General features: G+C 44.8%; 1 protein-coding gene across 1 annotated transcript in view; it reads left to right on the forward strand.

Moving 5' to 3' along the window:
* Positions 1-8,303: 8,303 nt before the first annotated feature.
* The window catches only part of LOC308368176 (NACHT, LRR and PYD domains-containing protein 3-like), a gene marked incomplete at both ends in the record, with an annotated part of 23,404 nt that continues 16,707 nt past the window's right edge, over positions 8,304-15,000 (forward strand). Inside the window, 4 exon segments of the mRNA XM_080842281.1 lie at positions 8,304-8,329; positions 8,655-8,771; positions 9,945-10,006; positions 10,009-10,015. Coding sequence (XP_080698407.1) covers positions 8,304-8,329; positions 8,655-8,771; positions 9,945-10,006; positions 10,009-10,015 — 212 coding nt within the window.

Raw genomic sequence — 15,000 nt, forward strand, 5'->3', positions numbered from 1 at the left:
TGGTTTATTTAATTGTGTTGTAAACGGTGAACAGCTAAGGCTCAACGTCAACATATGGGGCTGGTTTTAACTCCAAGGTTTATTATGTTAAGCTTCATGTGTTTTGAATTATTAGTGAAGCAGTGCATTCATTACTAGTAACTGTTACGAATTGGGGTTGGGGTGTGAACTCAATAGCACGACTCAGACACAAGGGGTAGAATAAAGAATAAACTTTTACTGTCCAGGTTTCGGTACACGGGTAAGCAGTCCAATGGCAGGCAAACAATCCAAAAGGGCAAAGGCAATAGAGAAGTCGAAAACAGTCCAGGGTCAACACGAGAAATACACTGAGAACACTGAGAACACTGAGAACACTGAGAACACTGAGAACACTGAGAAGCAACACGCAACATTAATGACGAACCAGCAACGAGAGACAAGAACACAAGGACTATATATACACACACACACAAACAGGTGAAAACAATCAAGGCAGGGCAGACAAGGAGACACAGGTGGACTAAACGAGGGGAATTAACAGGGCACAGGAGAAACCAATAAGACAAACAAACCAGGTGATTATTGGGAACAGGTGAGGGGTGGAGACACGGACAACAACAAGGGCACATGGCATACACAAACAAACACAGGGAAGCACATGGTGGAAAGCACATGGTGGGAACAAGGAATCACAAAGACTAGACAACAAAGATCACATGACACACAAGGGAGACAAACTAATAAACAGCACAAGCACAATAACAAGGGAAGGGCGTGAGGAGACAGACACGAGGAGACAAGGGTAAACAAACACAAAAGAAGGAACACAAGGGATACATACAATGAAACAAGACAGGGACAGAACACAGACCTTACAGTACCCCCCCTCTAAGGGCCGGATGCCAGACGGCCCAAAACAAACTTAACAAGTCCCAGTAGGGTGGGTGGAGGGGGCCAAGAGCAAGGCAGGTGGGATAGGGACCAAGAGTCCAGTGACAAGCCAGGTGGACGGCTGAAGAGTTTGGTGGCCGACTGGGTGGATGGCCAAGCACAGGCAGAATGTCTGGTGGCTGGCTGGGTGGACGGCCAAGCACGGGCAGAATGTCTGGTGGCTGGCTGGGTGGACGGCCAAGCACGGGCAGAATGTCTGGTGGCTGGGCTGTCGGGAGGCCAAACAGGGGCAGAGTCTCTGGTGGTCGACCGGGGGAACAGCCGAACAGGGACGGAGTTTCTGGCGGCAGGCCGGGTGGAATGAGGCAGGTGACTAGGAGAGTGAGGCAGGCGACTAGGAGCCCAAAATGAGGCAAGCGACTAGGAGCCTTGATGGGGGCGAGGAGATCTGGGGGGATCGGGACAGGGGCACTCTGGACAGGGGCACTCTGGACAGGGGCACTCTGGACAGGGGCACTCTGGACAGGGGCATGAGAGCCTGAGACAGGGGAACCTGGGACAGGGGGACCTGGGACAGGAGAACCTGGGACAGGAGAACCTGGGACAGGGGAACCTGGGACAGGGGCACTCTGGACAGGGGCAAGAGAGCCCGGGACAGGGGAACCTGGGACCGGGGAACTCTGGACAGGGGCATTCTGGACAGGGGCAAGAGAGCCCGGGACAGGGGGACCTGGGACCGGGGAACCTGGGACAGGGGAACTGGGGACATGGGCGGCAGAGTCGACAGCAGTGACGCCTTCAGGAGGTGCTGCTGGACCGGTGACGGCAGAGGGTTCCGCTGGTCCTGCAGTGGAACGGGACACTGCAAGGTCCGGGTCGACAGTGGTGGCTGCGGTGTCCGGGTCGACAGCGGTGGCTGCGAGGTGCGTGTCTGCAGCGGTGGCTGCGAGGTGCGGATCTGCAGCGGTGGCTGCGAGGTGCGGGTCTGCAGCGGTGGCTGCGAGGTGCGGGTCTGCAGCGGTGGCTGCGAGGTGCGGGTCTGCAGCGGTGGCTGCGAGGTGCGGGTCTGCAGCGGTGGCTGCGAGGTGCGGGTCTGCAGCGGTGGCTGCGAGGTGCGGATCTGCAGCGGTGGCTGCGAGGTGCGGGTCTGCAGCGGTGGCTGCGAGATGCGGGTCTGCAGCGGTGGCTGCGAGGTGCGGATCTGTAGCGGTGGCTGCGAGGTGTGGGTCTGCAGCGGCTGGATCTGCTGTGGCGTAGGCCTCAGTGGGGTCACCATCAGCAAATTCGTCAGAGGTTGCTTCCGGGGCGGTAGCTACGGAGGCTACGGGGGAGACATTAGAGATGGCCTCGGGGGCGGCAGCGTCAGAGGCTGCTTCAGGGGCGGCAGCAACGGAGGCTACGTCGGGTGCGTCAGCGGCTGCTTTGGAGGAGGCAGCGTCTGAGGATGCTTCAGAGGCGGTAGCAACTGAGGCTACATCGTGGACATCAGGGATGGCCACTGGGGCGGCAGCGTCAAAGGCTGCTTCAGGAGATGTAGCATCAGAGGCTGCTTCGGGAGCAATAGCAGCAGTAGCTACATAAGGGACATCAGGGGCAGCGTAAGAGGCTGCTTTGATGGCGACCGAAACTGCGTCAAGGGCAGCAGCGGCCGCATCGAGGGCAGCAGCACCAGAGGCTGCTTCGGGGGCGGCAGAAGCTGTTTCTAAAGCTGCAGAGGCAGTATCCAGGGCGGCCGAGACTGCTTCGAGGGTGGCAGCCGCAGAGGCTGCTTCAAGGGCGGCAGAGACGGTCCTCATGGTGGCAGCGGTAGTGGTTGCCTCGAGAGTGACAGCAGCAGAGGCTGCTTCGAGTGTAGCCGAGGCGACTGTGAAGGCAGCAGTAGCTACAGCTGCGGGGGCGAGGAGACATGAAACTGGTGCTGAAGCCAGAGCCGTAGTGGAGAGTGGAGCTGAAACCCTGGAGACGGAATCCAGGTGAGATTGATCTGGAGCTGGAGAAGAAGGGGGTGCAACAAGAGAATCCCAACATGCCAGGAGCTGCTGGAATTCCGCCGCTAGTAGGCTGAAGAAAATCCGGGCCTTTTCCTCTCGCTCCGCCATTCCCCTCATAACAAGGCAGATGGAGGTGGCTTGCTGACTCAACATTACCCACCGTGCAGCAAGCACAGTGTCTGAGTCGGCAGTGATCTGCAGAGCAGGTACGGAGGCAGCCGCCCCGCACGAAGCAGGAGGGGCAATTGCAGAAGTAGCAGCAGGAGCTGCAGGAGGAGCAGCAGCAGGAGTGGCTGCAGCGGTTGCTGGGGGAGCAGCAGCAGGAGTAGCTGCAGTGGATGCCGGAAGAGCAGCTGCGGGAGGCGCAGCAGAAGGGGTAGCAGCTGCGGAGGCAGCAGCAGCAGGAGCTGCAGGAGTGTGGAATGGCTCAGGGTCTGGGGCTGGAGCTGGAGCCTGACGAGGCGCAGGAGTCAGCTGGGGAGCTGGAGCTCGACGAGGTGCCGAGGTCAGCCTGGGAGCTGGAGCCTGACGAGGCACAGGGGTCATCTGGGGAGCTGGGGCTCGACGAGGTGCAGGAGTCGTGTCCGCCATTTCCAGCTCATCTGTGTAGATGAAGTGCTGATCACGCATGAAATAACCCCCACCGATCCACCCACCAGGCTCACAGTGGAGTGTTGGAACGGGGGTCCGGCAGGGTGCTGGCACTGGCACTGGTGTGGGAGGTGCAGGAGGTGCTGGAGACGGAGTCTTAGGAGCGGGAGCAACGGAGGCGGCGGTGGTCATCTGAGCAGGGGCGGGAGCTGTGTCCATCTCTTCCTCCTCATCCTCAGAGTCATAGGCCTCCCAGTCATCAGCACCGGCTGACTTCTCAAAAAAGCGGTTCCCCAATATAAACCCCCCATCAATCCAGCCACTGACATCATCCTCCTCAATAACACACGGGGGTGCTGGAAGCGGAGGGGACGAGACCAGAGGTGGTGTTCTGAATGGGGTTTGCCGGATGGCCAACCGGCTACCTATAAACCGAGCATCTCGGCTGGGACCGGGTGGGGGAACTGGTTCAATGACTTCTCTCTCAGGCCACTCACCCTTTGAGAGCTCGTCATCGTCGACCCAGTCCTCACTCGCTGAATCACCATGCCAGAAGATCTCCCAGGGGAGCAGATCTATGGCCTTGTTCTCAAAATCAAAAAACTGACTATATGGGTCATCCATCAGGCTTGGGTCTGAGTCGGCTGAGTTCATCTTGGCTGGTTCGTACTGTTACGAATTGGGGTTGGGGTGTGAACTCAATAGCACGACTCAGACACAAGGGGTAGAATAAAGAATAAACTTTTACTGTCCAGGTTTCGGTACACGGGTAAGCAGTCCAATGGCAGGCAAACAATCCAAAAGGGCAAAGGCAATAGAGAAGTCGAAAACAGTCCAGGGTCAACACGAGAAATACACTGAGAACACTGAGAACACTGAGAACACTGAGAACACTGAGAACACTGAGAACACTGAGAACACTGAGAACACTGAGAACACTGAGAAGCAACACGCAACATTAATGACGAACCAGCAACGAGAGACAAGAACACAAGGACTATATATACACACACACACAAACAGGTGAAAACAATCAAGGCAGGGCAGACAAGGAGACACAGGTGGACTAAACGAGGGGAATTAACAGGGCACAGGAGAAACCAATAAGACAAACAAACCAGGTGATTATTGGGAACAGGTGAGGGGTGGAGACACGGACAACAACAAGGGCACATGGCATACACAAACAAACACAGGGAAGCACATGGTGGAAAGCACATGGTGGGAACAAGGAATCACAAAGACTAGACAACAAAGATCACATGACACACAAGGGAGACAAACTAATAAACAGCACAAGCACAATAACAAGGGAAGGGCGTGAGGAGACAGACACGAGGAGACAAGGGTAAACAAACACAAAAGAAGGAACACAAGGGATACATACAATGAAACAAGACAGGGACAGAACACAGACCTTACAGTAACAGTAATACAACATAGCCCGTATGTTAACGTTGAGCCTTATGCTGTTAACCGTAACACAATTAAATATAACATTACATGAACCAGTATTATGCATTAAAACCAGACCCATATGTTGACGTTGAGCTTTAGCTGTTCACCGTTTACAACACAATTATATAAACCAGTAAATACACCCACATTATGCCGTTTGAGCATGCGCGACTCACATTCGGCAGCGACTCATATTTGGCAGCGACACCTCCTCTTCAAACAGCCGCTGCCACTTACGCGCAAACAAAAGTGAAACTAAACTCGTCGCTTCCATTTTGTGAGCACGGAGATGAATTGTTCAGCAAAGAAATGACCAGAAACTACCGTTTGTGAGTATCTCAGTATTGAATTGTAAACTGTTAAATCGGTGCTTTGACGACATGGGTTTGATATCATTACTTGTATTACCATAATAAACATTATGGGAATCCTAGACTTACAACTGTGTTTTCTCGCTGTAAGAACTGTTTGATCGCGAACCAGGCTACAATGGCCTTACTTACAATTACCCTGGTTTCTATTCGATAAGGTAGATCAGATGGGATGGGCACGAGTGATGTAACTCTATTTGGACTTCAGTTTTTGTTCAAGGTAAAGAGTAGTCGTGTTCAGGTCAAACTTCTTTCTTTCTGTCGTGCTGGTTGTTGCCGAGATAGGAACCTGTCGCTCTTCCGGTATAACTGATAGCAGTACAATAGTGTGTGTTCACATTACTGCAGTATGACTGATAGCAGTACAATAGCGTGTGTTCACATTACTGCGGTATAAACGTATAGCAGTACATTAGCTTATGTTCACGTGTGTGTTTTCAGAAGGATGCCGAGGCTTTTTGGTCGGGGAGAATGAAACATTATCTGTGTTGGTCCAGTTTGTTTGCTCACTGCCCTGGCGGTCGCAAGCTGTGTTCACATTCTTATCTGGCAACAAGGAGCGAAGGCATAATTAGTCATTACTGTAATAGGCAGTAGATTAAAGTAGAGGGAGTTAAATAAAGGTGCAGATTCTGTGCAAGTATTACAAAGACAAAAGCAGCAGTTCCAGCATAACGGCTAAATACCATCTCACCCTGTTTAGTTCCAACTCTGGGCACCACTAGCTGACCAGCTCCTGCAGATCAAAGAGACCTATATATTCAGCAAATATTTCATATATTTATACTGTACATCTTTAGGACCCTGACCAGTAAGTGACTTATAGACAGAAAGTCATACTCTTAATTCAGTTCTGTATCTAAGTCGGAGCCAGCAAGGGTCTGACATTTGGAGTAATATGCTCTCTTTTCTTAGTTTTGGTTACACATTGTGACACTCTGTGTATGTTTGTCTTTCTCTCCCATTCTCCAGTGTAATACCAGGAGAGGGATATCCCAGGAAAAGGGGTGTATTTGCCCCAAAATGAGTTCCAGTGAAGAAGTGAACCATGGTTATGAGCCTAAGGGGTAGGACAACAACAACAACAATAATAATATATTCACATGTATAATTTGTTTATTTTTATGTCTTTTTGTTTTTTTGTTAATTAGTGTAGTGAATCTTTATTCATCAGCTTAGATACGTAAAATAAGTAAAACAATGTAAATGGTAATAATAGGCATTAAGACAATTGAGACTAATCTAAAAGCAGAATAAATGTCTGTGAGTCATCTTCCTGCTGTATCTCATCATTTGTGTGGGAAGTAGCTTAATTTCTGCCTGGCAACGAAAGCTGATTGGATGACTATTACTATCTGAGTGTTTCCCTTTTGACACCACCACCATCAATAATAATAATACAAATATATTTATTTAATTAGCTATTTGAAAGCTGAAAGTTACTAAGAACAAATTAAGGCGAGACACTACAGGTGAATAGGTTAAAAATCTTAAATAATAGGTATCACCATGACACTTTCTCAGTTGATTACTCATGTTTAGATGAGTAAAAAATGTATTACAAGTTTTTTGTATTTTGATGTTTGAATATGCAAATGATGTATTATCTCATTAAATATGCGCTAATTTGCATAATGTTTTCCCTTTTGTTGACATATTAGATGGGGGGGGGGGGGGAATCGATGTATTTGGTGTGTGTGTGTGTGTGTGTGTGTGTGCGCGCGGTGTGTGTGCGCGCGGTGTGTGTGTGTGTGTGTGTGTGTGTGTGTGTGTGTGTGTGTGTGTGTGTGTGTGTGTGTGTGAAATACAGCCTCATGTATTTGGGGATATAATGTTATATAATTCAGGCTAGAAATAATATATTTACAAATCCCTCTGTAAATGGCTTCATAATATAGTTGGGTACAAGACTGGAAAGTTTGGTGTATATAGGTTGAACTGAAGTTGAGATTTTTTTCCTTGGAGTATGAGAAAAAACTCATTTTGAGCAAATCGCATTTAAAGATTCAAGGAAGTGTCCAGCCATACCACGTGATGCGTCTGAACCAATCTCGTTATCAGAAACCACCGCAAACCAATGAAATTGCGTCCTTAGGTTTAAAGCTCCACTTTTACTAACATCATTGGTTACTGATGGAAAGGAAATGTCCTTAATTGGATTACATAGCGTTGTGTGGAAGATACAGAGTTTTCAACGATACCAAACATGACAGGCATTAGAAAGCCGATATACTGCACGTTACGTTAGCATGCTAACTTTCCAGGAAACCTAGGAGAATTCTGACGCCGCGAACAGACAAAATGTGAATAATTGTACACATTAATGTATAATTAGGATATTTTCTTTATGCTAGTATGAAAGATAACATGTTTAGGGAGTGAACTAGCTCAAAATCTCAAAATTGACCACTGCTAAAAAAAAACGATGTTTTTGCCTGCCGTGTCTCGCCTTAAGGCAGAATATACAAGTACCATGGGTGTGAGGGAAACAACCTGTTAGCATGATTTCTGCCTGGCAACGAAAGCTGATTGGATGAGAGCTTACTGAGTGTTTTTTGTTGTCATTTGGCAACCTATCAGAAAGTAGAACCCAACCCACAGTAGAGCATGAGTGCGTAGTAACTGGACCAATCAGAGATGAGAACATTTGTATTAATGTAGAGGCAATTTGTCTCAATCAGATATTTGGCACGGTTGTTTTCTTAGTCATTAGTTTCAAGCAGAATGAAACTGAATCTCTAAAAACACTAACCCATCTATAGTTTTAGCCCACTTTTAGCTTAGCTGATGAACACCAACAGGCATGAAAATTCTGTCCCAAACTATTTTCCCAGACAGTAAAAAATCAACAGTTTGATATTTGTTTTACATAACTACATGTATTTAACAAATACTACCACATTTTCTAATGAGAGTTAACACATTATCAAAATAGAAAAAAAATAGAAAATGAGAACATCACATAACAATCAAGGATAATAGAAAAAAATAACATGTGAATGCATAGAGAAAAAGAATCATGAAAGCACTCCTGGAGAAACTGAGGTGTGTGTGTGTGTGTGCACCTCCCTTCCTAAACTGGCACTTCGACTAGTGCTTAACTTGAACTTACAGCGGTTACATTCCTGCACTTACTTTTCTTTTCTATTTCGTTTTTTTATTTTTATTTCTTAGGTAAAGTAGTATTTATTGTTAGTCCATGGTTCTAATGCTTGTAGCTTGACTGTTCTCTTCCTTGTACGTCGCTTTGGACTTAAGCGTCTGCTAAATGACAAAATGTAAATGTAAAATGTTTTGGTGTTTGTCTCTGTGTGTGTGTGTGTGTGTGTGTGTGTGTGTGTGTGTGTGTGTGTGTGTGTGTGCAATACAGCCTCATCCAGCAGAAGAGATCACACTCTCCCGTACCGAGCTGTGTGTCCATGAAGAGTGACCAGTCCATGGATCATCCACTTCTATTTGCAGAAGGAGGTGTTCCTGCTGGTCAGAGGTGAGTAGTAATGAGGACTTTCAACAGGAAATACAAATGATCAATACAGTCATTTGAATTACACCTGAAGTATGAAATTGTAGCAAAGGTTTTTGACTTGTCTTTTTAAGCTTGATATTTATTTTAGATGGGCAGGTCCGACAAAATGGCTTCATAAGTAAATTAATAAGGTTAAAGAAAGGTAGTACACGTACCTAGATATTAAAGGCACCCAGTGCAACTTTCGAGGCTTAAAAATAAACATTCAATTTCTAGACTTTTTTACACGTAGTAAGTTTCAATAAATCCATACCATTACATATCGACATTCAAGGAGCAAAGATGAGACGTCGTTGTGTGGTGAGAACTGATAGAAAATAACAACAATAACAACAACAATCGCCGCCATTTTACCCCCAAATCTTTATTTATTGGTGCCACCAATAAATAAAGCAGGATTCCAGTCAATGGAAAAATGGCCTCTCCCCACCGGCGATTGTTGTTGTGTACGATTTTCTATCAGTTCTCACCACACAACGACGTCTCATCTTTGCTCCTTGAATGTCAATATGTAATGGTATGGAGTTATTGAAACTTACTACGTGTAAAAAAGACTAGAAATTGAATGTTTATTTTTCGAGTCTCAAGCCTATAAAGTTGCAATGGGTGCCTTTAAAGGAGACGACACAATTAATTGCTAGACAATGTTAACCTTCACATTATCACAGGCAGCCAAACTCCCGTTAGGGTGAATTCACAGAACTGATCTTAAGGACCATTTCAGTATATTTATTTAGGTTTAAAAGAAATGTAGTAGTGTTCATTGCAGTACCACCATATTGTCAGAAGGGGGCCGTATGAGACAGACCAGAGGCCGACTTGACATCTCTGACTCTGCTGTTCAAATCAAAATGGCTTTATCAGCACATTTATAGATTTAAAGAAAGAGCTTCACAGTGAGACTGGAAATACTTTTATTCTGATCGATATTTCCCCTTGACTTATTTTAAGTCAGTAATATTCCTTGAAATTGCATAGCATGTTATGGCAGAGTATTGCAGACAAAAATAGGATTTGATAGGATAAGATAGGATTTGTTTTTTGTTTTACATATACTGCTGATAGCTTTGTTTTGGTGTTTGTCTCTCTCTCTGTGTGTGTGTGTTTGTGTGTGTGTGTGTGTGTGAAATACAGCCTCATCCAGCAGAAGAGATCACACTCTCCCATACCAAGCTGTGTGTCCATGAAGAGTGACCAGTCCATAGGTACTCCACCTCTATTTGCAGAAGGAGGTGTTCCTGCTGGTCAGAGGTGAGTAGTAATGAGGACTTTCCACAGGAAATACAATCATCCATAAAGTAATTTGAAGTACACCTGAAGTGAAGTGTACAAATGTGTTTGACTTGTCTTTTGAGCTTGATATTTATATGAGATGGGTGGTTCAAGATATTTCTTTAATATATAGTATCTACATGCTAATGGAAACCAAAATAGATAGATATACAGTGTACTGTACTTTATTAATCCTGTGGGGAAATTCAGGTATCTTGCGAGAAATGTTTCTAATGAGAGAAAAACACCAGGCTGGAAGGTTTTTACATGACTGAACTCCATGGGCAGTGTTCATTGAACGAAACAACGTGAACTGAACATACTGTATTACTGCCTGATGAACGCGTTCATTCTGGTGTCTGTGAACGGAACGGAAAGGTGCCAGATTTCTAGAGACTTCGGGGCGAAGAATACGCCGTTAACAGTCCTGTATCCAATCGCTGCGTGTGCTTTCTTCTACTGTGTATGCCTGGCAAGTGTGAGAGCGCCAAAGTTGCGTAGAGGCCGAGAGCGGTATTGCAGACATAGATTAGAGACATAGAGATTTAGAAAAATTATAGCTCACATATTGAAAAAAAGAACTGAACTAGTTCATTTTCTGGCGCTGTGAACTTGGTTAAAAATTTAAAATTATGAACTATGAACTGAACTAGTTCATTTTAAAATTCGTGAACTATGAACTGAACTAGTTCATGTAGAAAGTTAACTTTCCCAACACTGTCCATGGGACATAAGAGGTGTCAGGCAGTGTCTGAGACAATTGTTTGATGTCATTGCACAACACACAAGGAGTTATATGAAAGGTTTAAGAAATATAATAAACAATAATAAGAGAGAATCCCCACATTCAAAGACAGGAGAGGAGAAACTGCAGCAGAAAGAGCAGAAGAAGAAAGAGAAAGAGAGCCCAAATACTCTAAATTGCTTAGTTGTGATATTACCGTAAAGGCGATGGACAATATCCATTCACTGATTTGATTGATTGATGAGGATGATAGCCTTCAGATTGTCACAAGTTTAAACCCCCCTAAGGGGGAAATAATCCTAGAACTGATCTTGAGAACCATTTCAGTATATTTTTTTTTGCTATGGGTAGACAAAATGTTTCCAACTTATTGAATTAAAATGATTCCAAATTATTAAATATAATAAACAATATTTAGAGAGGATCCCGACACTCAAAGACAATAGAGGAGAAACTGCGGCAGAAAGAGCAGAAGAAGAAAGAGAGCCCAAATACTCTTTAGTGGTTTTATACTTGAAGACCCATTGCTATGCATTTGCCAGCAGCCAATCCCCTAAAATAACATTCACCCAGGCAGAGGTTACAGTGGGACTAGTCTAACTACACAGCTATGGCAGGTACTTCAGAATGAAACCATGATCAGAATAGTGACCATATCAGATCACTATTCTGTCGGTGGGACAGAGATTATTTCGCCCATTTCCACCCCCAGTCACAAAATGATTAGTGTTCAGGTCAAATAATCATCTTTCGAGGGGGAGACTCTTTGACTGGACAGTAGGATCATGGCTCTAGTCTTTATTCTACATCATTGAATGTGTCTCAGTAGTTAAGCTATCAGTAACGTTGGTTGGTGTGTGTGTACATTATGAACAGTGAGAGGAATGTTCTCCTGATGGAGGTGTATGTGTGTGTGTTTGTGAAGTAGACATGAGCAGTGAGATGAATGTTCTCCTGAAGGAGGTGTGTGTGTGTGTGTGTGTGTGTGTGTCGTGTGTGTGTGTGTGTGTGTGTGTGTGTGTGTGTGTGTGTGTGTGTGTGTGTGTGTGTGTGTGTGTGTGGTAGTAGATATGAGCAGTGAGAGGAATGTTCTCCTGATGGAAGTTCTCCTCTTCTTCTCTAGGATGGAGGGATCTAGCTCTAACAGGAGGTCACACTCCCCTACTCCCACCTGTGTGTCCATGAAGAGTGATGATTCCATGTGGCGACCAATCAACTTTACAGGAGGAGACTCTACAACTGGACAGTAAGATTATGACTCTAGGATGTATGATGTGTGTGTTATTAGCAGACAGGATTAATGAGAGGAATGTTCTCCTGATGGAGGTGTGTGTGTGTGTGTGTGTGTGTGTGTGTGTGTGTGTGTGTGTGTGTGTGTGTGTGTGTGTGTGTGTGTGTGTGTGTGTGTGTGTGTGTCTGTGTGTGTGATTAGCAGACAGGGTCAGCGAGAGGAATGTTCTCCTGATGGAGGTGTGTGTGTGTGTGTGTGTGTGTGTGTGTGTGTGTGTGTGTGTGTGTGTGTGTGTGTGTGTGTGTCACCTTTGATTATTCAAGTGTGTGTTTCTGTGTGTCCATGATTCCATAAGTCGAATCATCAACTTCCGAGGGGGAAACTATCTGACTGGACAGGAAGATCATGGCTCTAGTCTTTATTCTACATCATTTCATGTTCTCATGTGTGTGTGTGTGTGTGTGTGTGTGTGTGTGTGTGTGTGTGTGTGTGTGTGTGGACAGGAAGATCATGGCTCTAGTCTTTATTCTCCATCATTTAATGTGTCTCGTGTGTGTGTGTGTGTGTGTGTGTGTGCGTGTGCGTGTGTGTGGAGAGTAAGATCATGGCTCTAGTCTTTATTCTCCATCATTTAATGTGTCTCGTGTGTGTGTGTGTGTGTGTGTGTGTGTGTGTGTGTGCGTGTGCGTGTGCGTGTGTGTGGAGAGTAAGATCATGGCTCTAGTCTTTATTCTACATCATTTTATGTGTCTCGTGTGTGTGTTTGTGTGTGTCTGTGTCTGTGTCTGTGTCTGTGTCTGTGTCTGTGTCTGTGTGTGTGTGTGTGTGTGCAGGGGCGGACTGGGACAAAAAAATCGGCCCGGGCATTTTGAACCAGACCGGCCCACTAAATTCGATAACACACCTTTTCAGTCTTTTTGGTCTCTCGAATGTCTACACCAACCAGGCTTTTAGCTAGCAGGGCATCTGCCCTATAGTCTTCTAAAAATTAAGAAGAAATGGGACGCCCTACTTTTGGGCAGGACGGCCTAAAGACGCCCTATTTTTCTCCCGTTTTACCTGTTAACTTCTCTGAATGTGTCAAAATTCACAGTTTCAGTCGCTTCAGTGCTTAGCGAAGTCTAGAATCATACATATGCCCTGCCAATTAGAAAATAGCATTGCTGTATTCCCGCTACAACAACGTTACATCATGATTCCAACGAAACATTGATTCACGGGCTCGCAGATGCTACAGAATACAGGTGTCTCACCGCACGTCACTGAACCTACTACTTTATGAGTTCAACAAGAGTTTGTGTGTTAAGGTGGTGGTCTTAATTAATCTAAATTCAATACAATACAATATACATCATACACTTTAAAGTTGTGTAGAAAGTTGTTACTTTTTGTTAAAGTTGTTACTTGAATTTTGTACCTAGTTACCTAGTTTCAGTTACACTCACTGTTATTATTAGGGTGACCATATCCATAACACCAAATAACACCAGAAAGGAGGACACTATGCGGAATTTCGGAATACGGAATTCCGGAATCACGGAATTTCGTGGTGCTGTGAATAATTACATAGGACTCTGGCGTGCTCCCCTCTACAATACAACTTTGTGTAGTAGAAACAGGTTTATTTGTGTTTAACCTCCAGCGGGTTGATCAAGTGCATTAAGTGTTTGCAGTGGAATAATCATACATTAAAAGAAGTATTTGTAAGTGTTTGTGTGGTTTCTATAGAATAAAGAAATACAGAATATAACATAAATATACATAACTCGCAATCTGTACTAATTTACGTAAATATATAAATATCTGAACAAAATACACAATAACCTATCAGTTATGAATAATGTATAATATATAATTCACTATTATGCACATCAGTGTATCAGCAACACTGTAATTGCAATGCTGTCACATTACTATACCACAAGGTGGCACTCTAAGACCACAAATGGCCTGGCAGTCTGAACTCTAAGCTACCAGCAATTTCAAAACAAATGGATCTATGTATTAGCGTCGTATACAGGCTAGAACAAGTCTGCGATAAATTACTAGTTATAGCAGCTAGTGCTTGTGAACATTAATATAAAGAAAGTAAAGCTAGCAGATACATGAATTACACTTACATTGTCGGTAACGCACACGGCAACACAACGTTAATTGTATGCTAGCATGATACAGTGAAAGCATGTCCACTCGTATTAGCAGCTGGCACGAGAAAGAGGAGGAAAGTTTGTGCGCGTTTACCTTGACTACTTATGTCAATGTCACAGCAACAGAAAATGCAGAAGCCATGCAAGGAGTCTCGACTGCTTTTTGATATAAAGTCGTGTTCTTTTGCCCACTCTGGATTAAAAAGACGTCTGGCGTTTAGGCACGTTTCTTCTATGTGTGTTAAAGGCACCCAGTGCAACTTTATGTAAACATTCAATGAAAAATAAACATTCAATTTCTAGTCTTTTTTACACGTAGTAAGTTTCAATAACTCCATACCATTACATATCGACATTCAAGGAGCAAAGATGAGACGTCGTTGTGTGGTGAAAACTGATAGAAAATCGTAAACAACAACAATCGCCGGTGGGAAGAAGCCATTTTTCCATTGACTGGAAGCCTGCTTTATTTATTGTAGGTTAAAAAAAATAAAGAAAATGGCGACGATTGTTGTTGTTATCGATTTTCTATCAGTTCTCACCACACAACGACGTCTCATCTTTGCTGCTTGAATGTCGGTATGTAATGGTATGGAGTTATTGAATGGAGCCTTTTTACATTTTTCTTTTTACATTTTTAACCAATGATATAGGGTTAGAATTGAATTTAAGCCAATCAGATATTAATCAGACACAGCTTTAAGCCAATCATGTGTTACACTGCAATCCAGGCAAATATTCTAGAGCGCAGCTCTTTAGGCCCAGTGCAACTCCAAAAAGGAGGACAAATATGCG

This window comes from Sprattus sprattus (assembly GCF_963457725.1).
Source record: "Sprattus sprattus genome assembly, chromosome: 1".
In the NCBI taxonomy this organism is placed as follows: Eukaryota; Metazoa; Chordata; class Actinopteri; order Clupeiformes; family Clupeidae; genus Sprattus; species Sprattus sprattus.